Below are 20702 nucleotides of genomic sequence, written 5' to 3'. Positions count from 1 at the left end.
GGGGGACCCCAAGTGCACTGATGGTAGAAGGCCCATTACATGGCATTTGCTCAAACGGTTGGTGGACCAGCTGGGGGTTATGACTCGTATGAGGCCACGCTAGCAGCTTCAGCATTCACATTGGCTTACTTTGGGGCACTGCACTCCAGTGAGTTCCTGGCACCGACCAGGGCACCCTCCTCAACGGTTTCCCTAGGGAGAGAGGACGTGACAGTGGGGAGGAGGGGTGCCCAGATTTGGATACGACGGTCAAAGACTGACCAGAGGGGGCGACGGGCATTATTGTGTGTATCTAGACTGGCAGGTACCGTGCCGTGCCCCGTGGCCTGCCTAGAGGCCTTCTTGGCAAGACGACCTCCTGTGCCGGGCTACTTGTTTATCTATGCAGATGGGTCCTGCTTATCTCGTTTTCAGTTTGTGGCCATCTTACAAGCTAGCCTGAGAAGGGTTGGGCAGGACCCGGGGTGGTATGGCACGCATTCCTTTCGAATTGGGGCCGCCACCCAGGTTTATACGGATGGGGCATCCCCTGAACAGATCATGGGGCTAGAGACATGGAAGTCCCGGGTATATCGTGCGTACGTATAGCCGGGCAAGGCAAAACATTAACCTGTGGCTTGTTTCAGGGAGCTTCCCAGGCGTGCCGGTGATACACCTTGGGGATAATGACCTACCTGCTGAAAGCCGATTTCACCTGAAGCGGAGAATGCTGAGTGATCTGGAGGCGTTGCGGCAGAGATGGCCTAATACAGTTCTGATATGGTCCCAGATGGTGGAGCGGCGAGCCTGGCGTGAAGCAAGGAACGTGAACAGTGTGAACCGTTGGCTGCGAAAAATTAATGCGGCTGTGGCATCCCTGATGAAGGACCTTGGTGGCTTGGTAGTGGTCCATGGGGACATTGATAAAAATATTTCTGCTTTGTATAGGGCTGACGGGATTCACTTGTCCAATTGGGGGGTGGACTTATGGTTGTCTAGTATATGGGCCAGAGTTCAAGAATGGACTCAAGGTGGTGGTGGCGGGAGTAGGGATGGCGGTCCCTCCTCTGGTGGCGGGGAGTGCAAGGGGATGGAGCCTGAAGATGGGTCAGGGGGTCTAGAAGCAATAAGAGACTCCCCGAAGGTGTTGCCGCCTCAGGATTGAGGGGTAAAATGGGGGTTAAGCTTACCCGGCTGGGTAGCTCAACAGGATCCAGAGGGTGGATGACCTGTGATGGGCCAAGGGAGGTCTATGCCTCCTGAGGCATCACTGGCATCCACTCTATGGGTCAGAAACCCCACAGCAAGGAGCCCTGGAGATCCACGGGGATTCTGGTCAGGGTCTTCAGGCAGCTGTGGGGTGTTTGGGATAAAAAATAGGCCTGAGGGCCAGGGTCAGACTCCCTCTCCCCTTGCTGGCCAACACAATGTTGGATAATTTGTTGAGGTTAATAAAAGCTGTTCAGCGTTGCTTAATGTTATGAAATTCTATCTTCTATTGCCTATGAGATAACCGTGAATACTTATTGGCTAAGAAATTACTTTATCTCATTGATTACATCCATACAACGAATGGGATATATTCCTGCTAAGCGTTGCTCACTTGAACAGGACCTGTCCTGCACATTCATATAAGCATGCATGCTAAAGACACCCTTTCGTGTAAACCAAGGCAGCGTACCGAAATGTAAACAACATTCACAAAAGAACGACTCATTATACTTTTATTTCTTTGTATGCTTTCATATAGTTAGCAGAAAATATCCCGCAAGCTTATCATATGCTGCAGATGGAGTCTCTTGGTATTGTTTCTTAAAACCAGCACAAGCCCTATTACATTACAAGATAGTTTCTTAGGACTTCAACAATGTAACATATTTAACTATTATGGTCATATCGCAAAAGTTACTAGTGCTATTTCCAAATACTCCATTATTACTATATAGTTTTATGAAATTCTGTCTTCTACTGCATATGAGATAACCTTAAATACTGGTTGGCTAAGAAATTACTTTATGTCATTGATTACATCCATACAAAAATGGGCTATATACCTGCTATTGGGATGTATGCTAAAGACACCTTAAATACTGGTTGGCCAAGAAATTAATTTATGTCTTTGATTACATCCATACAACGAATAGTTAATATACCTGCTAAACTTTGTGTACTTGAACAGGAGCTGGCATGCATGCTAAAGACACCCTTTCGTGTAAACCAAGGTGGTTACAGAAATGCAAACAAGTTTTACACGAGAACAATTACGGTTATATAGCGAAAGCCAGTATTGCTATTTCCAACCAGAACGGGTTTCAGATATCAAAGGGGATTTTCCTCAGTGGTTGTTCTTTGACATAAATGCTCAAAATTTAACATTGAAAGAAATTATACATAAAGCTATAATCTGCTTCAATACCTGAAAAGGATATAATCCTGAAATCATTAAGTATTCTATTTTATAATAAAATACTCCTAAATCGTGTATATTTGTTGTTGTTAGGTGCGAAGTCGTGTCCGACCCATCGTGACCCCATGGACAATGATCCTCCAGGCCTTCCTGTCCTCTACCATTCCCCGGAGTCCATTTAAGTTTGCACCAACTGCTTCAGTGACTCCATCCAGCCATCCCCATTCTCTGTTGTCCCCTTCTTCGTTTGCCCTCAATCGCTCCCAGCATTAGGCTCTTCTCCAGGGTGTCCTTCCTTCTCATGAGGTGGCCAAAGTATTTGGGTTTCATCTTCAGGATCTGGCCTTCTAAGGAGCAGTCAGGGCTGATCTCCTCTAGGACTGACCGGTTTGTTTACCTTGCAGTCCAAGGGACCCACAAGAAGAGTCTTCTCCAGCACCAGAGTTCAAAACCCTCAATTCTTTGACACTCAGCCTTCCTTATGGTCCAACTTTCACAGCCATACATTGCATAGCCTTGACTAGAAACACTTTTGTTGGCAGGGTGATGTCTCTACTTTTTAGGATGCTATCTAGATTTGCCATAGCTTTCCTCCCCAGTAGCAAGTGTCTTTTAATTTCTTTGCTGCAGTCCCCATCTGCAGTGATCTTGGAGCCCAGGAAAATAAAATCTGTCACTATCTCCATTTCTTCCCCATCTATTTGGACGAGAATGCTGGAAGGGAAGGGAGTATGTGAAGGGTGGGCGCTACTCAAACAAGAGCTATTGCATGCTCAATCAATGACTATCCCAGAAAGACCAAAACACTGCAGGAGCTCTAAGAAGCCTATTTGGATGAACAGAGAACTTCAAGAGGAACTAAGAAAGAAAAGGGAGATGTTCAGGAAATGGAGGGAAGGACAGAGCTCTAAAGAAGAGTACCTACAGGTTACTAGGCACTGTAGACCAATCATCAGAAAGGCCAAAGCTGAGAGTGAGCTAAGATTGGCCAGGAGGGTGAGCTAAGATTGGCCACTGTAACAAGGAAATATTTTTAAGTTATGTGAGGAGCATACATAAAGTAAAGGAGGCAATAGGCCCACTGTTGGGTGCGGATGGACAAACTCTAACGGAGGATGCAGAGAAAGCAGAAAGTCTCAGTGCCTATTTTACATCTGTTTTTTCCCACAGGTCAAAGGGTTTAGGCACATCTAGAGATGGCAGGTTGACATGGACAAAGAGGTTGTTGAGAGGCATTTAGCTGCACTAAAGGTAAAGGTATCCCCTGTGCAAGCACCAAGTCATGTCTGACCCTTGGGGTGACGCCCTCCAGCGTTTTCATGGCAGACTCAATACGGGGTGGTTTGTCAGTGCCCTTCCCAGTCATTACCGTTTACCCCCCAGCAAGCTGGGTACTCATTTTACCGACCTCGGAAGGATGGAAGGCTGAGTCGACCTTGAGCCGGCTGCTGGGATTGAACTCCCAGCCTCATAGGCAAAGCTTTCAGACGGCTGCCTTACCACTCTGCGCCACAAGAGGCTCTTTTAGCTGCACTGGATGAGTGCAGCCCCCTAAATTTTAAATGTATCAAAGCTGCCCACCAATGAAATTATTCCTTGGAACATAAGTGGCTTGATCCTCCAGTTTGACAGGGGTCGCCAATACTTCCTGGCTACCCGCCTCCCCAAACTTTCCCTGTTCAGCGCTTCCGTATTGTGTTTGTCAATTTCAGCGGGGAGTTAGCATTTAGGTCTGTCAAAGTGCTTTTGGACCAGAGAATTGCCGGTTTTTTGCTGGCTAAATAGACAAACCACACAAGACAAGGTTGAACAAAGAACATGAAACTTTATTTAACACCGGAGTAGAAAAAACGATCAAACACGTCTCCTATTTCTGTAAAGGTGACTGGCTATAGCGTCCCGAACCTTGCACCCCTCCGCATAGATCCTTTTTTTCCTGGCTTCAGGGATGTCTGCTGTATCCTCAAGGACTACAGGTTCTGGTTCAGCCACAGGGAAGGGGATGTTATGTCCCTTGTCCTCGCAGATGTTGTGCAAAATGACACATGTGATGACCAACGGAGTCACATTGTCTATATGCACATGGAGTCGTGACATCAAGCAACGGAACCGAGACTTCAAATGGCCAAAGGCACACTCCACAACATTCCTTGCCCGGGAGTGCCTGAGGTTGTAGTAGCTCTGCACGTTTGTCCTTGGCCGCTTATAGGGAGTCATGAGCCAGCGGCGTAAGGGGTAGACTCCATCCCCGAGCACCAATGCCGGTACACGCACGCCCTCAATGGTGGCGGTGGGGTTGCCGGGAACAAAGACCCCTTCGTCCATGGTTTTCCTGAAGTTCGATTCCCTGAAAACAAGGGCATCATGCCTCCTCCCACTCCACCCCACCTCGGCATCTATAAACCGTCTGGAGAAGTCCACAGTTCCTTGCAGGAGAACAGAACAAAAGTCCTTCCTGTTCCCGTACTCCTTTATGCTTCCCTCGGGTGCACGGATAGGGATGTGGCTTCCATCGACGGCTGCAAAACAATGCGGAAATCCAAGCCTGGAAAACCCATCCATACTCTGAAATAAGGGAAAGAAAAGAATAGAAACCATGGCATGTTAGCGTGGGGTGCATTGCGTATTTGTTGCTCACCTGTCAAACAAGAAAAAAAATTTAAAGGGCAAAGGAGATAGAAGGACACTCACCGCTCCAAGCCGGTCTCTGAGGCACACCACTTTGCTGTACAATTCAGCCTCCATGGCGAGGCAGAACTCCAGCAGGATCTCGCCAACCGTTGAGACTCCTAATCCGAATTGCTGGGCAACTGTCCGGAAGTACTGCGGGGTGGCCAAGTACCACAAGGCGGCTGCCACCCTTTTTCCCACTGGAACAGGGCGCCGCATGCCAGTTACTTGCCTTTCCATGCGGCCACGGAGAGCCTCCACGATTTCAAAAAATGTTCCCCTCGACATTCTGAAGTTGGCAATCCAGTGGTCATCATCCCAGCAAGACCACACAAAATTTTCCCACCAGTCAGCGGATCTTTCGTCCACCCAGAACTGTCTGGGGAACCGGACCTCTGCCATAGCTTGCCAGCGTTTCTTAGCCGCCATGCGTGCCCGTAGAGATCGTTTTCTACTGGTGGTCATCCTTCTGGCAACACGTTGTCAGTAGTCCTCGTAAACAGACCTCCTCTGCGACACGGTGGTATGGATACGCTGGACTACCGCAAGCAACTGACCCAGCAATTTAAAAATAATCCTCTCCATTGCAACGTTAACCTGTGCGGCGGCCAGGAGGCTAGGCAAACACAAGAGTGAGGCCGACCACGTGTCTGCCTAGGTGCATATAAACAGGTAATCTGTGGGCGTGTACTGTGGGCGGGGATTCACCAATCAAACATATCAATGCATCAACCTCTAGTTCATAGAAAACAATGGAAAACCAGTTCCAACGGTGCCAATGATTTAACGATGATTCGTTGCTACGGGGTTTTCGGGGTTTTTTTTAAAAAAAAGGGGAACCCCAACTATTTCGGCTTCTGGGTGGAGGTCAAAGGTGTCCCTGCAGTTTGATTGCCGGCCACAGGAGGCCAGAAGCGCTAAAAAGGGACCTCCTTTGTGGCGATAAGACGGAGACCGGAACCCTGTGGGTAACGAAACTGACAGGAAGTGAAAGTGCCAAATTCCGCAAAAACCGCAGCTGTGCGTTACGGGCAATTTTCGCTACTTAAAGTAGCGATTTCACAAACGGCAACCAAATAGCCAATGGCCCTCAGAATTCCCTGCAACCTCACAGTGATCATTAGGTGTCACTAGTGAGCTGCTTACACTGCTGAACAACAGCCCCACAGGGCTGACTTCACCAAATCACTTGCTGATTGCCATTCCAACACAGTTCTCTTAGGGCGGTTTCTGCGGAGCAGTCCTGTCAGAGGACTCTCAGTCTCACCAACCTCCCAGGGTGTCTGTAGTGGGAGAGGAAGGGAACGGTCCCACTTCGGTACTGCTTGGGGTGGTGAAGAGTGGGATATTTAAAATTAGCTCTACTTCTTCTTCTTCTTCTTCTTCTCTTTAACTGGGACCCCTCAGATTTGGCATCTGTTCTGCTGTTTGATAATAAAACATTCAGAGCTGATTCTGTTGAATCGACTTCTAGGGGGAAGATGTGTGCATCCTTGGCGGGGTGGTGGTGTCCTAATATTTCTCCACCACCAGCTCCACCACTGTCTGTTTTATTTGCAGTCTCTTGAAGCCTGTGCTGGACTGTGAGGTCAGATCCAACTTGGTGAGCAAGACCATCAGGAAGGTGTATTCTTTACCAGCTCTCAAAATGACCAAGCTGAAAGCAGGCAGCCCTACGCACCCAATGCAAACTCAGGTGCCTCCCCCTCCCTGTCCAGGGGGTCAAAACTGAAAAACAGGGTCTCTTGACCAGGAACTGAGTTCAGATTCAGAGACAGGGCAGGTGGGATGGGACTCATCTCCTTGCAATTGGACACAAAGGCCTGACCCATGCCTGTGGTTTCAGGGCACGGACCCCCAGTGTGGTTTTTGCAGGCACCCTGGGAGCAGTCTACTGGGCGCCCACCAAGGGCTCATGGTCCTGTAGCCCAACTGGGCTTCTGATTGGCCCCTGGGAATTTGGTCGGTTTTGCACACTTCTTAAAAAGTCGCTTCAGCAGCAACCTCCACCTCAGCCCAAGATGCTGGTTGGCTTCTTCTTAGAGATGCCTAACCTCATTCCCTGCCTTTTTGTGCTGGCAAAACGGCCTCAGTATTGCAGAAGAGAGTCACAGTCAAGTCTAGCGTTGCCAATTTATGGATTGGGAATTTTGTATAGGTTTGGAGGTGGAGCCTGGGGGGGGGTGAGGTTTTGGAAGGGGATCCCCAGGACTTTCCCCCTCTGGAGTTGGCAACCATCAGCAGAGGGTCACCACATTATCCAGGATTTTGTCCCTAAACTTTCTCCTGTCCTGCTGCATCTTCTTTCTACTGTTTTAGCTGCTGACTCGTAAAAACAGAATCATAGAATCATAGAGTTGGAAGGGGCCATACAGGCCATCTAGTCCAACCCCCTGCTCAACACAGGATCAGCCCTAAGCATCCTAAAGCATCCAAGAAAAGTGTGTATCCAACCTTTGCTTGAAGACTGCCAGTGAGGGGGAGCTCACCACCTCCTTAGGCAGCCTATTCCACTGCTGAATTACTCTGACTGTGAAATTTTTTTTCCTGATATCTAGCCTATATCGTTGTACTTGAAGTTTAAACCCATTACTGCGTGTCCTCTCCTCTGCAGCCAACAGAAACAGCATCCTGCCCTCCTCCAAGTGACAACCTTTCAAATGCTTAAAGAGGGCTATCATGTCCCCTCTCAACCTCCTTTTCTCCAGGCTGAACATTCCCAAGTCCCTCAACCTATCTTCATAGGGCTTGGTCCCTTGGCCCCAGATCATCCTCGTCGCTCTCCTCTGTACCCTTTCAATTTTATGTACGTCCTTCTTGAAGTGAGGCCTCCAGAACTGCACACAGTACTCCAGGTATGGTCTGACCAGTGCCGTATACAATGGGACTACGACATCTTGTGATTTTGATGTGATGCAGCCCAAAATGGCATTTGCCTTTTTTACCGCTGCATCACACTGCCTGCTCATGTTGAGTTTACAATCCACAAGTACCCCAAGTAGAGCCCTCCTGGATAAGGCCAGCCGCCCATCCAGTCCAGCATCCTGGCTCACACAGCAGCCAACCAGTTCCTTCGTAGGGAGGGCCAGCGACAAGGACCAGGCCTGCGCCTGAGTTTGCCTCCTGGCCCTGGAATTCAGAGGATTAGTGCCCCTGAATGTGGAGGATCCCTTTAGTCACAATAGCTCGCAGTCATTGACAGACTTCTCCATGAATTGATCTCCTCCCCTTTGAAAGCTGTTTGTTCTTTTGGACATCATTGTTCCCCTCCTCGAATTTTGCACCTCCCCCCAGCAAACATCCCAGCTGCTGTTTCTCGATTCTCCCACCCTCTCCCTGGAATGCCGGGCCCCAAGGGGGACTGTTTTTGCAGCCTGGGTCCAATGGCCATTTTGCAGGAACTCATTCCCAGCCCGGAGATGCCAGCAGAACTGGTGGGAAAGGGCTCAGTTGAAGCTGCCAATCTGTCCCTGTACCCTTCTTCCCAATGCCAAGAACTCTCCCCTGACCAGGACCCGAGGTTCGGGGCCCCAGGGGGTGGCAAAGTGGACCCATCCCCTGCCCTCTCTCTGGAGAGAGGAACAGGGTCCTCTGGTTTCTCAACGGTATCTACGTAGACATCTTCTTGGACCCCACACATTGTTGCCTGGTTATTCTCCTTTTATTGTCCCCCCCTCTCCTTTTCTCTCTCCCTTTAGGGCTAGCAGAGAGTATGCCAGCCTCCAAGTGGGGTCTGGGGATCCCCCAGAATTGCAGCTCATCTCCAGACTGCAGAGATCAGTCCCCCAGAGGAAAGGGCGGCTTTGGAGGGGGGACTGGGTGGCCTTGGGCCCCACTGAGGTCCCTGTTCTCCCCACACTCCTCAGGAATGACGGCCATTTGGCATGTGAGAGCTGTGTCCCGGAGGCTCACCCTTGGGCTTGTCCTGCTTGCAAATGTGTCTGGATATTCCACTGGAATAGAAGCCCTGCTTTCACCAGCCCTGGCCATGTCTGGCAGACTGATCTTCTCCGTGCCTTGGCTCATGCTAACGGCGTTTTCTTCTCTCCCTTTAGGACTTCTACCAGTAGACGATGAGTGCGTGCAATTCAATGCTCACGAGCCTCCTGTCCGAGATGCCCAACATGGATGGACTTCAAGAAATATTGATAGTAAGGGAACTAGTAACTACTCTAAGGCCTAATAAAAGCATAGTATCATAGAGTGGGAAGGGGCCACCCAGGCCATATAGTCCAAGCCCCTGTTTAATCCAAGATTGAACCACAGAGTTGGAAGGGGCCGGACAAGCGTCTAGTCCAACCCCCTGCTCCATGCAGGCCCAGCTTAAAGCATCGATTCAATGGCATAGAGCCGGCATGCATGGCCTTTAGGGAGCTGCTTAGGTGGCCTACTTGGGGATTCCCTGGGCAGAGCCCAAGGAGAGGAACATCCATCAAGGCCACCTCCCAAAGTGGCTGTTTTCTTGGGGTGAGCTGTTCTCTGCTCCCTGGAGGTCAGGAGAGAAACTCTAGATCAGCCTTTCTCTACTTTCTAACCATTGAGAGAGCCCTGAAACATCCTTCGGGCTTCGACAAACCCCAGGAGGGGTGCGATCGTGCAGAATATGGTTGGGAAGCAGAGCTGTGGACACGCCCACTCGGGGGCCCACCCCTCCCCATCCCCTCCGGGCCCATTATTGGCCATTGTGGGAGGGGGGAGCAGACTGGCATGACCATCTGTGGCCATATCACTTGAGGAAATGTTTAACAAATTTAAATTATGTGTACAAAATTCATCCCACCCCTTCAGAAAACCCTTCCAGGGCTGTTCCATGAAACCCGGGTTGAGGAAGCCTTCTCTAGGAGGGAGGGAGCTCAGAGGCAATCTGAGGGAGCTCAGATTTTGACGTGAGCAAGGCCTGCCCAGAGCGAGGAACAAGCCAGCCTCAGCAGGAGTGGAGGAGCTCTCCAGTGGGGAGAGGACCAGCCCATCGAGAAAGGAGGACCACTCAATGGGAGGGGAGAGCTGGGGAGGACGGGGACCTCCGAGGGATACGATGCCGTGGAGCCCACGCCAAACACCCATTTTTGCCAGGGGAATTCATCTCTGCTCTCTGGCGAGGAGCCATCCTTCCACTTTAGACCCCCAGAATTCTCTCTGTGCATCTTCAGGGTGCCACTGGGCTCAAACGTTGTCCTTTCCAAACTGGCCATTCTGTGAGTGGTCCTTGAACGGAGACTTTGGTGGTTCTGGTTTTGCTTTCTGTCTCCAGCGTGTTCTTTCTTCACAGCACACCAACGGCTGGATGGAATCGGAGATGCCCCACGAGCTGGAAAGAGCCGTGAGGAGCACCAGTCATGTGCTGAAGTTGGCCGCCGAACACCTCGATTTTGACGTGAGCATCCTTGGGAGTGGAAGAGCCCGTCCAAAGGGGTACATCCCGTTACTGAAATGCTGGGCATCTTGTTGGATCCCCCGAAGCAGCTCCAGCAGGGCTCTCCTGATGTTCTTATGGAGGCCATAGCCTCTGGGCTCTGTTGCGGGCCTGCCACAGGAACTGGCGGCCCCGTGTGAGACAGGAGGCTGGACTAATGGACCCCCACTGGTTGTGCGAGACCTCTGAACAAACAAGCAGTGTCTCATGAAATCTCCTGACCTGACGGCAATGCTGTTGAGTGTTTCAGGTGCTGCTGCAACAGTGATGCCTCCCAGTCCAAATGCTCCCAGTCCAAATGCGTCAGCTGCAGGAGAAGAAGTGGGGGTCCATGGTGTTTCCCCTTTGAGGGGGAAGTGGGGGGGGCGAGTCTTCTCTCTGGGCCAGTGAGGCAGCCTTGGGCCCTGTAGAAGGAAAGCACAGCAGGCTTCCTGGGGGCCCCTTCCCACCTCCCTCTCCCTTTCAGGTCTCGGAGGAATTTTCCTTGCTTGGCCAGCTGGTGGCAGTGTTGGGCATGCGGACCATGGACAGCGTGAAGGAGATCGGCCTGCAGGCGGCCGAAGCGATGTACCACCTCCACCACCTGACCATGAGCAAAATGGGTGAGGGGCATGCTGGGAAATCTGAAAACCACCAGCTCAAAGCTCATCTTTATTTATTTGTTTACTGTTGAAATGCTGATTCCGTCCTCTCCTGGCAGACTCGGGGGGGGGGGGGGTCGCAGCACTATTAAAATCCCATGAAGTCCTCAGGGTCCAGATGAAATGTAGTTTGAATTAAAGTTTCCAGCAGCAGACAACTGATGGGCAACAAAACTACCCGACTCTTTTCTGTCTCCTGGTGAGACAAAAATGGCCTCATCCTGGCCAACAGATGCTTGTGGATTTTGCCCCTTCTAGCAGGATCGGAGGGCACCCCCCCCCCACAGAACCCTCCCTATGTGTGATGAATCCCCCTCCCAATTCATATATATACAAATATATATATATATAAATTAAAAGATCTCCTTTTCCCAATTCCTCAGGGCAGCTAAGGAATTGTAATTGTAAAATCATTGCAGCGTAGTATCATAGAGTTGGATCAGCCCCAAGCATCCGGGATAAGGATCTGTCAAACCACTGCTTGAAGACAACCAGTGAGGGGGAGCTCCCCACCTCCTTAGGCAGCCCCTTCCACTACTGAACTAGACTCCTAGAATCCTAGAGTGGGAAGGGACCATGCAGGCCATCTAGTCCACCCCCTGCTCAGTGCAGGATCAGCCTCAAGCATCCAGGAGAAGGATCTGTCCAGCCCGTGCTTGAAGACGGCCAGTGAGGGGGAGCTCCCCACCTCCTTAGGCAGCCCCTTCCACTGCTGAACTAGACTCCTAGAATCCTAGAGTGGGAAGGGGCCATGAGGGCCATCTAGTCCACCCCCTGCTCAGTGCAGGATCAGCCTCAAGCATCCAGGAGAAGGATCTGTCCAGCCCGTGCTTGAAGACGGCCAATGAGGGGGAGCTCCCACCTCCTCAGGCAGCCCATCCCACTGCTGAAGTACTCAGACTGTAAAGAAAGATTCCCTGATCTGTAGCCTGTACCTTTTTACTCATAGTTTAAATCCATGACTGTGGGTCCTATCCTCTGCCATCACCAGGAACTGTTCCCTGCCCTCCTCCAAATGACAACCTTTGCGATACTTTAAGAGAGCCATCCTGTCCCCTCTCCACCTCCTTTTCCCCAGACCTTTCCTCACAAGGCTTGGTCATCTCCTCTTCACCGTCTCCATTTTGTCCACGTCCTTTCTGGAGTGGGCCCTCCAGAACTGGACATGGGATTCCAGGAGCAGTCTAATCAATGTGGGATATATGATGGGACTAGGACATCTTGCGATTTTGATGTGATGCCTCTTTTCATACAGCCCAAGGCTGCCTTTGCCTCCTTTACCGCCGCATCACCCTGTCTGCTTGTCTTTAGCTTCCCGTCCCCAAGTGCCCCAAGATCTCATTCACATACCCTGCTTCCCTGAAGTGTCTCTCCGACCCAGAGTGCTTGGCTCCCTTTTTGGGAACCAAAGGGAGAACTCTGCACTCCTCCTCATGGAATTGCATCTCGTTCTCACCTGCCCTCTTTCCCGGAATGTTCTGATCTCGCTGAATTCCATCTCTGCCTTCTGGGGTGTTCTTCACAACTGAAACCCAACCAAGTAAAGTCCCCAATCCCCAAATACCTGCTATGTATATCCCATTAACCCCCCCCCCGAGTAAATAAATTGGCCTTTCAGGGCTTCCTAAACTTTTCTAAGGTAGGGTCTCCCCCCCTCCTCAGGGCACCCACAGTGTGGAAACGGCAAGATATAATGCAAAAGCGGCAGTAGGGACCAGTGGCCCATTCTGCACACACTGGATAATGCACTTTCAGTGTGCTTTTGCAGCTCAATTCTTCAAAAGGGCATTGAAAGCACATCATCTAGCTTTTGCAGATGGGGCCCAGGCGGGCTGCCTGAAGTGGGGAACAGCCGGCGGATGGGGAAGAAACTAACGCTGTCTTTTCCCTCCCGATACATTCTGATTAGTTAAGGAGATAGAGAAGAGACCCAAGAACAAGAAGGGGAATATCGTGAAATGGGAGCGAGAAGATCTTTTCATTTCCAGCCATTCCGTCTTTCATAACGATGCCTCTAAAGTGGCCAAGGTACTTCCCGAGACCGCCGAAGGTCAGAGTCCTCTGTCCTCTTGGGCGAACCCTTTGTTTGATAACTGTGGGGTGGTAAGAGGGTCTTTTTAGTCACCTTGGGGTTTAATGGGGTATGATCATGTCATCTGCCTTGAGTCCCAGGAGGAAGGCAGACTATAAATGTAATAATACTAATAGAATAATCCTAAAAATAATCTCCCTCCCAGGCCTTTTCTTCTCCCGCAATCCAGAAGGCCACGTGGCAGATTTCCCTTGGAGTTTGGAATCTGGGCTGTGTTTTTAGCAGAACATCCATGGGAAGCCATTCAAACTGAGCATGTCTGGGAAAAGTCCATCTCTGGAAGAGAGTGCTAGAGGAACTTCCCCCAGTCATGCTCAGTTTGAATGTCCAGGTTAATTCTTTGAAGGTGCAGTTTGTGTAGCCAGCTTTTGCCCCCCCCTTCCCCCACAGGATTTCAAAAGCCCAAAATTCACAGGTGGTTTCCTGCCTCTGCTTCACCACCCCGGAATTCTTCTTTGTGGTCTCCCATCCACGTGTTAGCCAAGGCTTGAGTTTCAGAGGTCTCATGAGACCAGGCCAGCCATGGCCAGGAATAACAAAAGAGAAGCCCTGTTGGATCAGGCCAGGGGACGAGTCAGTCCAACACTCGGGGTCTCACAGGGGCCAGAACCCAGGGGCCTTCGGGAGGTCCACCAGCAGGGCCAGAACTCCTGCCTACTATTACTATAGGAATTTTGGAGGTCATTCATTCATAGGGACATCCATGCTACAGACCTGAAAAATCTTCAGATTGGCTGTTCCGATCATTTCAGGAGCGTTGCCATGTTGTTCTGCTGTAGAAGAGGTCAATTCAAGTCCAGTAGAACCTTAGTAATGAACGAGATTTTCTGGGTCTATGGCGTGGCCAAACTGTGGCTCTCCAGATGTCCATGGACTGAAATTCCCTCACAGGGGTTCATGGGAGTTGTAGTCCATGGACATCTGGAGAGTCAGTCTGGCCATCCCTGGAGACTTCAAGAGTCACAGGTTATTGGATATCTGAGAGAGAGCCAGTTACTGGACCCGAATCTAAGATTCAGATCACATATTTAAGCTGCTATACTGGAGAGGCAACTATGAGAATCTGCCCCCCTTTATCTGTGGGTGGCTCCTGCAAAGGCCAGTGGGCCTCTGACAAAATCATCTCTTGTCCAGGACGGCTGGACAAAAGTTAGTTCCCCCTCACGGTGCTGCAAGGCTCCTGCTTGGTCTCGTTGCTCTTCCATCCCGCTCGGTGTCGCCATGAATAGCCGGGGTGAGCAGCAGGTCCAAGAAAAACCCTCAGCCGCCTCAATACCCACACAACAGAACCAGAAAAAACACAATCACTAGAAAGGCCACTTTTGGCCTTCCTAATTCTAAAGTAGGGTACACAGAGACATAGGCAAAATATAAACTTTATTTTTCAAACAAACGTTTGGGTGGCGGCATTCAGAGAGGGGGTTGGTGGAGTGGGTGGTGGCGGTGTTGGTGTTGGTGGGGGGCATATTTACATTAGTTTGTGGCGGGTTGGCGTTTCCATAACCAGGACCGCCCTCTCCGTGAATCTCCTTATTTGGCGAACCTCCTCTACACTTTCGCGTAGGGATTGATTTGAATCCCTTAGGGGATTCAAGTTCAAGACATAAAGCGACTAAAAAGTTATAAAAATCCCCATTATCCCCCCCTGAGGGGTGGACATAGGGAAGCAGTTGTAAGCCGCCGACAGAGTGGTCCACCCCCTCCTGTCCTTGGGCACCTTGTCCGTCATTAGGTGAAAAGGGTAAAGGTATCCCCTGTGCAATTTGACTGTGAATTGTCAGTGTCCCCCCGCCCCCCCCGCCACCCTCATCACCCTTGCCCAGCTCCTGGAAAACTGCAGACACCGAATAAGCCGCCTCCTCCAGCATCAGTAATTGGTGCCGCTCCTCACCACCCACCTGGACGAGGAGATCCAGCCCGGCAGGACTGGCCCCCCCTGCCCCTTTGTACTGCCCCTCTTGATACAGGGCCAAGGCACCCGGGCCAGCCAGAGGAAATGCAGGTGCCAGGAGAGGAGCCCACAGCTTCCTGAGGCAGCGAAAGAGGCAAACACATTGTCCTGGCTGCCCGTCAGGACCATTCAAATAAATACCACCTGTACAGGGGGAAAGAATACCCAAGGAAGACAGGAGGACTCTGGACCCCTTCCAGGTACCGGCCGGGCCCAGGAGGTGCCAGCTACCCCCTTCAGCTTCCGGTGCGGGACAGATCTTGACTGGATCCCCCTCCCCTGCTGAGCTCAGAGACCAGAGAGGCATTCTTCCCCCGCAGGGTTGGAAAAGCTGTGGACTTTCCCATTCTAGAGTAATACGGAGTGTCTCTTTCTTCTTCTAAAACAACACGGCGGAGATGGAGCAGAGTGGAGGCAGAGCTGAATCGCAACAAGGCAGTGGTGGCAAAAGCAAAATCCCGAGAACTGCGAGCAAAGAAAAGGTAAATGCTGGACCTAGATATGGAGGGGGCTTGGCTGCCCCACTGTTTCATCCACTCTGGGAGGAGACATTCTTCTCCAAGGTGGTGGGGCGAACAAGGGGCTGGAGATCTGTTCGCATCATGACTCATATGGCTCATCCATGGACTAACCGGGGTTGACCCTCTTCAGCTTCCGGTGCTGGACAGACCTTGACCGGTTCCCCCTCCCCTGCTGAGCTCCGAGACCAGAGAGCCATTCCTCCACTGCAGGGTTGTAAAAGCATCTTTGCATCCCCCCCCCCCTTTGTCCCTTCTGAGCTGCCCTTGCTGAGGCCGCATCCTGGCCTGGCTAACTCTGTTGTCTGCTTTTTTGTCCTGTAGGTCAGTGGTTCTCAAATTTCCTAATGCCACGACCCTCTGATACAGTTCCTCATGTTGTGGTGACCCCTGAACCATGAAATGATGCAAGGGTTCTTTCACAGAAATTAAACGGAAATTGACCAATGGCATGAAGATCCATTGTTCTTTGGATTTATGTACAATCCATCTTGATTTTACATAAACTGTTTTTTTCCCCAGGGTTTCTTGGTTCAGTTCTTCCACTTGCCCCACCATGCCGATCTCGCTCTTTTCCGCTGCTCCAGACAGACAAATGCTCTATCCTGATCTACTCCGCAAGGTTGTTGTGAGGATAGTGCCTACCCGGCTAAGCTGCTTGCCCTGCCAAGACCCCTGAAAAAGTGTTGTTCAACCTTCTAAGGGGTCCACTTCTGTAGGTCTCGACAGATGTCCTCTCCACCGGTACCCCGTTCATGAAGTGGACAGACTTCGCTGCAGTTGAGAATGATGCCAGCCTCAACCTCTGCGAGTATCTTGTGAGTCAAACCAACGAGAGAGGATTGGGGCCAGGGTCAAGACCCACAGTCCATCGAGTTATTGACTGAGATTTGGCAGCAGTTCTCTGGTGGAGAAGGGCTTGGTGGTGCCCCAGAGCGTATGCGGGAGCGATCATCTCAGTGGTTATGCAAAAGGTTCAACCCTTGCCATCTTCAGGCTGGAGGAGGAGAAACATTTAAGGTCTCCACACAGGCCGTTGTTGAGTTGAAAGACTTGAGGCCTACTGCACAGGGTTGTTGTGCAGATGAAACAGGAGGCAAAAGCATTCAGTTTCGTCTACAGGCCTCATATCTGCAGAGTAATTCCCCTGGCTTGGCTGCTTCTTCCCTCCAGCAGGGAGGCCAGCCAGAGCAGGATTTCAAGTGAGAAGGGGCCCCCTCTGTCAGCCCCCCCTAAAAGGAAAACACAGGACCCCCACAGACTCCCCTGCGTGGCCCTCAGAAGGAAAGGCCTCCCTCCCCTCCTTATTTTGGGTGGGCTGTCAGAGGGTCCTTCCCAGCAGGCCTGGAGGGAGGGGGGCGAGGGAAAGCCCTGACCAGCCCCCTGCCAGCTGCCTCTGTGGTCTGGGCAAAGGGAGGCAAGTGACAGTTGGAGGCGACAGTTGGGGTGGGAGACACATCCTGATTGGCTGGCAGATACAGCCTAATTGGCTGGTTGGGCTGTTGGAGGAAGAAGAAGAAGAAGAAGAAGAAGAGTTGGTTCTTATATGCCGCTTTTCCCTACCCGAAGGAGGCTCAAAGCGGCTTACAGCTGCCTTCCCATTCCTCTCCCCACAACAGACACCCTGTGGGGTGGGTGAGGCTGAGAGAGCCCTGATATTCCTGCTCAGTCAGAACAGTTTTATCAGTGCCGTGGCGAGCCCAAGGTCACCCAGCTGGTTGCATGTGGGGGAGCGCAGAATCGAACCTGGCATGTCAGATTAGAAGTCTGCACTCCTAACCACTATACCAAACTGGAGGCGGGTGCCAGTGGGGCTGGGCCAATCCGCATGTGCGCAGGACAGGGACGGACAGGACCAGGATGGGCTTTGCCCAGGAGGATCAGCCTCCAGCATCCAGGAGAAGGATCTGTCCAGCCACTGCTTGAAGACGGCCAGTGGAGGGGAGCTCCCCACCTCCTGAGGAAGCCCATTCCACTGCTGAACTACTCCTAGAATCCTAGAGTAGGAAGGAGCCATGCAGGTCATCTAGTCCTACCCCCTCTGCTCAATGCAGGATCAGCCTCAAGCATCCGGGAAAATGATCTGTCCAGCCGCTGCTTGAAGACGGCCAGTGGGGGGGGAGCTCCCACCTCCTGAGGAAGCCCATCCCACTGCTGAACTACTCGGACTCTGAAACGTTTTAATCCTGCTATCTGACCAGTATCGCTATTGCAAGGGTTGCCAGTCTCCAGGTGGTGCCTGGAGATCTCCCAGCATTAGAACTGCTCTCTGGACCACAGAGGTCGATTACCTGGGAGCCAATGGCTGCTTTGGAGGAAGGACACTTTGGTATTCTACTGTCCCTCTGCAAACCCCACCTTCCCTCTGCCCCACCCACCCTCCAATCTCCAGGAACTTACTGAAGCTGGAGCTGGCAACGGTACGGTCTTGCCTGCTTCCAGCCTTACTTCGCCGAAGGACTGGAGCATGTGTGGGATGAGGCTGATGCCGAGCGGCCCGTACTCCTCCAGGTCCACGTGTCGGAAGACACACCGGAGAATCTTGACGGACTTGAAGGTCTCATTTTACCTTTACGGCTTCTGATGACTTCATATAGTTATCAGAAAATATCCCGCAAGTTTATCATATGCTGGAGATGGAGTCCCTTGACTATTTCCAAATTCTCTGTTGCTATTATTAGTACTATGAAACTCAATCAACCTGAAATACTCGTTGACTAATGAATGGTCATATACCATAACAATGGTCCTATAGCTACTAGTGCTATTTCCAAATACTCTATTATCATATTATATTATATTATCATTATATAGTGTTATATAGTGTTACAGTATGAAATTCTGTCTTCTACTGCATATGAGATAACCTTAAATACTGGTTGGCTAAGAAATTACTTTATGTCATTGATTACATCCATAGAAAATGGGATATATACCTGCTATTGTATGCTAAAGACACCTTAAATACTGGTTGGCCAAGAGATTAATTTATGTCATTGATTACATTCATACAACGAATAGTTAATGTACCTTCTAAACATTGCGCACTTGAACAGGATCTGGCATGCATGCTAACAAAACCCTTTCGTATTAACAAAGGTGGTCACAGAAATGCAAAAAAGTTTTCCATGAGAAGGACTCATTTTACGAGCTCCCAGAGGAGATCAGGGCCCTGACAGAGCTTAAACAGTTCCACAGGGCCTGCAAAAAGGAGCTCCACCAGGCATTTGGCCGAGACCAGACATAATCTACAGTGACCAAGGGCCCCTGCTCCCCCCCCACTCCCTCAATCAATAAGCTACCCCTTCAGAATCCCGTCAACAAGCCCTGGACCTGTTTGTATTACAATTGCTTACTGTTATAGGCAGTAGAAGATACAATTGCATAACATTAAGCTAAAGACACCTTAAATACTGGTTGGCCAAGAAATTAATTCATGTCTTTGATTACATCCATACAACGAATAGTTAATATACCTGCTAAACGTTGCACACTTGAACAGGATATGGCATGCATGCTAACAAAACCCTTTTGTATTAACAAAGGTGGTCACAGAAATGCAAATAAGTTTTACATGAGAAGGACTCATTTTACCTTTACTACTTCTGATGACTTTATATAGTTAGCAGAAAATATCCCGCAGGTTTATCATATGCTGCAGATGGAGTCCCTTGATATTGTTTATGTTGTTTATGAGTCGTTCTTTTGTAAATATTCTGTACACCGCATTGGTCTAAACGAAAGGGTGTTTTTTGCATGCATGGTATGTGAATCAGCAGGCCAGGTCCTGTGCAAGTGCGCAACGTTTAGCAGGTATATATCATGTACCTTCTAAACATTGCGCACTTGAATAGGATCTGGCATGCATGCTAACAAAACCCTTTCGTATTAACAAAGATGGTCACAGAAATGCAAAAAAGTTTTCCATGAGAGGGACTCATTTTACGAGCTCCCAGAGGAGATCAGGGCCCTGACGGAGCTTAAACAGTTCTGCAGGGCCTGCAAAAAGGAGCTCCTCCACCAGGCATTTGGCCGAGACTAGACGTAATCTACAGTGACCAAGGGCCCCTGCTCCACCCCCACGCCTTAGATTTCAATCAATAAGCCACCCCCTCCGAATCCCATCAACAAGCCCTGCACCTGTTTGTATTACGATTGTTTAATGTTATAGGCAGTAGAAGATACAATTGCATAACGTTAAGAAATGCTTAGCAGGTATATATATACATTATATGGATGTAATCCTATGACAAATTAATTTCTTAGCCAACCAGTATTTAAGGTTATCTCATATTCAGTACATGATAGAATTTCATACTCATATTTCATATTCTCCATCAGCTGCAATGGTTATCAGTTGAATTCCGAAACAGACTAAAGGTTCTGGTAATTACCTTCAAGGCCATATGCAGTCAGGGCCCAGTGTTCCTGAGGGAACGCCTCCCCGCCTAGGCCCCCAAATGAGCTCTACGCTCTACTGCCTCCAATCAGCTAAGGATCCCTGGCCCTATAGTGCAGTACAAGATAGAATTTCATAACCTTATATAGTAATAATAGAGAAATCGTAAATAGCACTACTAGCATTTGCTATATGACCATAACATGTAACATTCACAAGTGCGCTCTACTGCCTCCAATCAGCTATGGATACCTGGCCCTAAAGGCCATACGCGGTCACGGCCCAGTGTACCTGAGGGACCCCCTCCCCGCCTATGCCCCCAAATGAGCTCTACGTTCTACTGCCTCCAATCAGCTAAGGATCCCTGGCCCTAAAGAAGTCGGTCTGGTCTTGACCAGGGACAGAGCATTCTCTTGTTCTGGCCCCTACCTGGTGGAACGAGCTCCCAGAGGAGATCAGGGCCCTGACGGAGCTTAAACAGTTCCGCAGGGCCTGCAAAAAGCACCTCCTTTTATGTATGGTTCTCTGTTGTAAACCGCCCTGAGCCTCCAGGGAGGGCGGTATAGAAGTATGATAAAATAAATATATATATATAAATAAATAAATAAATAAATAAATAAATAAATAAATAA

General features: G+C 50.1%; 1 protein-coding gene and 1 long non-coding RNA gene across 11 annotated transcripts in view; both read left to right on the top strand.

Annotated features, from left to right (window-relative positions):
* LOC143834801 (uncharacterized) overlaps window positions 1-2461 on the top strand; it is a 37967-nt gene extending 35506 nt beyond the window's left edge. Inside the window, exon 2 of the long non-coding RNA XR_013229897.1 lies at window positions 627-2461. This is a non-coding gene — a long non-coding RNA (uncharacterized LOC143834801). The remainder of the gene's footprint in view (window positions 1-626) is intronic.
* A 5061-nt stretch (window positions 2462-7522) lies between these two features.
* Window positions 7523-16780, top strand: LOC143834800 (maestro heat-like repeat family member 5). Of its 10 annotated transcripts, none has more exons than XM_077331584.1 (6): window positions 7523-9207; window positions 10326-10430; window positions 10936-11071; window positions 13020-13138; window positions 15552-15635; window positions 16194-16780. In XM_077331584.1, the coding sequence occupies exons 1-6, from the start codon at window positions 9130-9132 to the stop codon at window positions 16278-16280; spliced, it is 609 nt and encodes a 202-aa protein (XP_077187699.1). In that variant the 5' UTR covers window positions 7523-9129; the 3' UTR covers window positions 16281-16780. The 10 variants fall into 10 exon arrangements, 7 of the variants coding, with proteins under 7 accessions (XP_077187699.1, XP_077187700.1, XP_077187697.1 ...); XM_077331585.1 differs by lacking the exon at window positions 16194-16780 and adding an exon at window positions 15996-16140; XM_077331582.1 differs by lacking the exon at window positions 16194-16780 and having other exon boundaries at window positions 7523-7911; window positions 9112-9207; window positions 15170-15872.
* The last annotated feature ends 3922 nt before the right edge of the window (window positions 16781-20702 follow it).

Source organism: Paroedura picta, chromosome 4 (assembly GCF_049243985.1).
Source record: "Paroedura picta isolate Pp20150507F chromosome 4, Ppicta_v3.0, whole genome shotgun sequence".
In the NCBI taxonomy this organism is placed as follows: Eukaryota; Metazoa; Chordata; class Lepidosauria; order Squamata; family Gekkonidae; genus Paroedura; species Paroedura picta.
The sequence above is the reverse complement of the archived record's forward strand: the minus strand, read 5'-3'. Positions and strand labels throughout refer to the sequence as shown.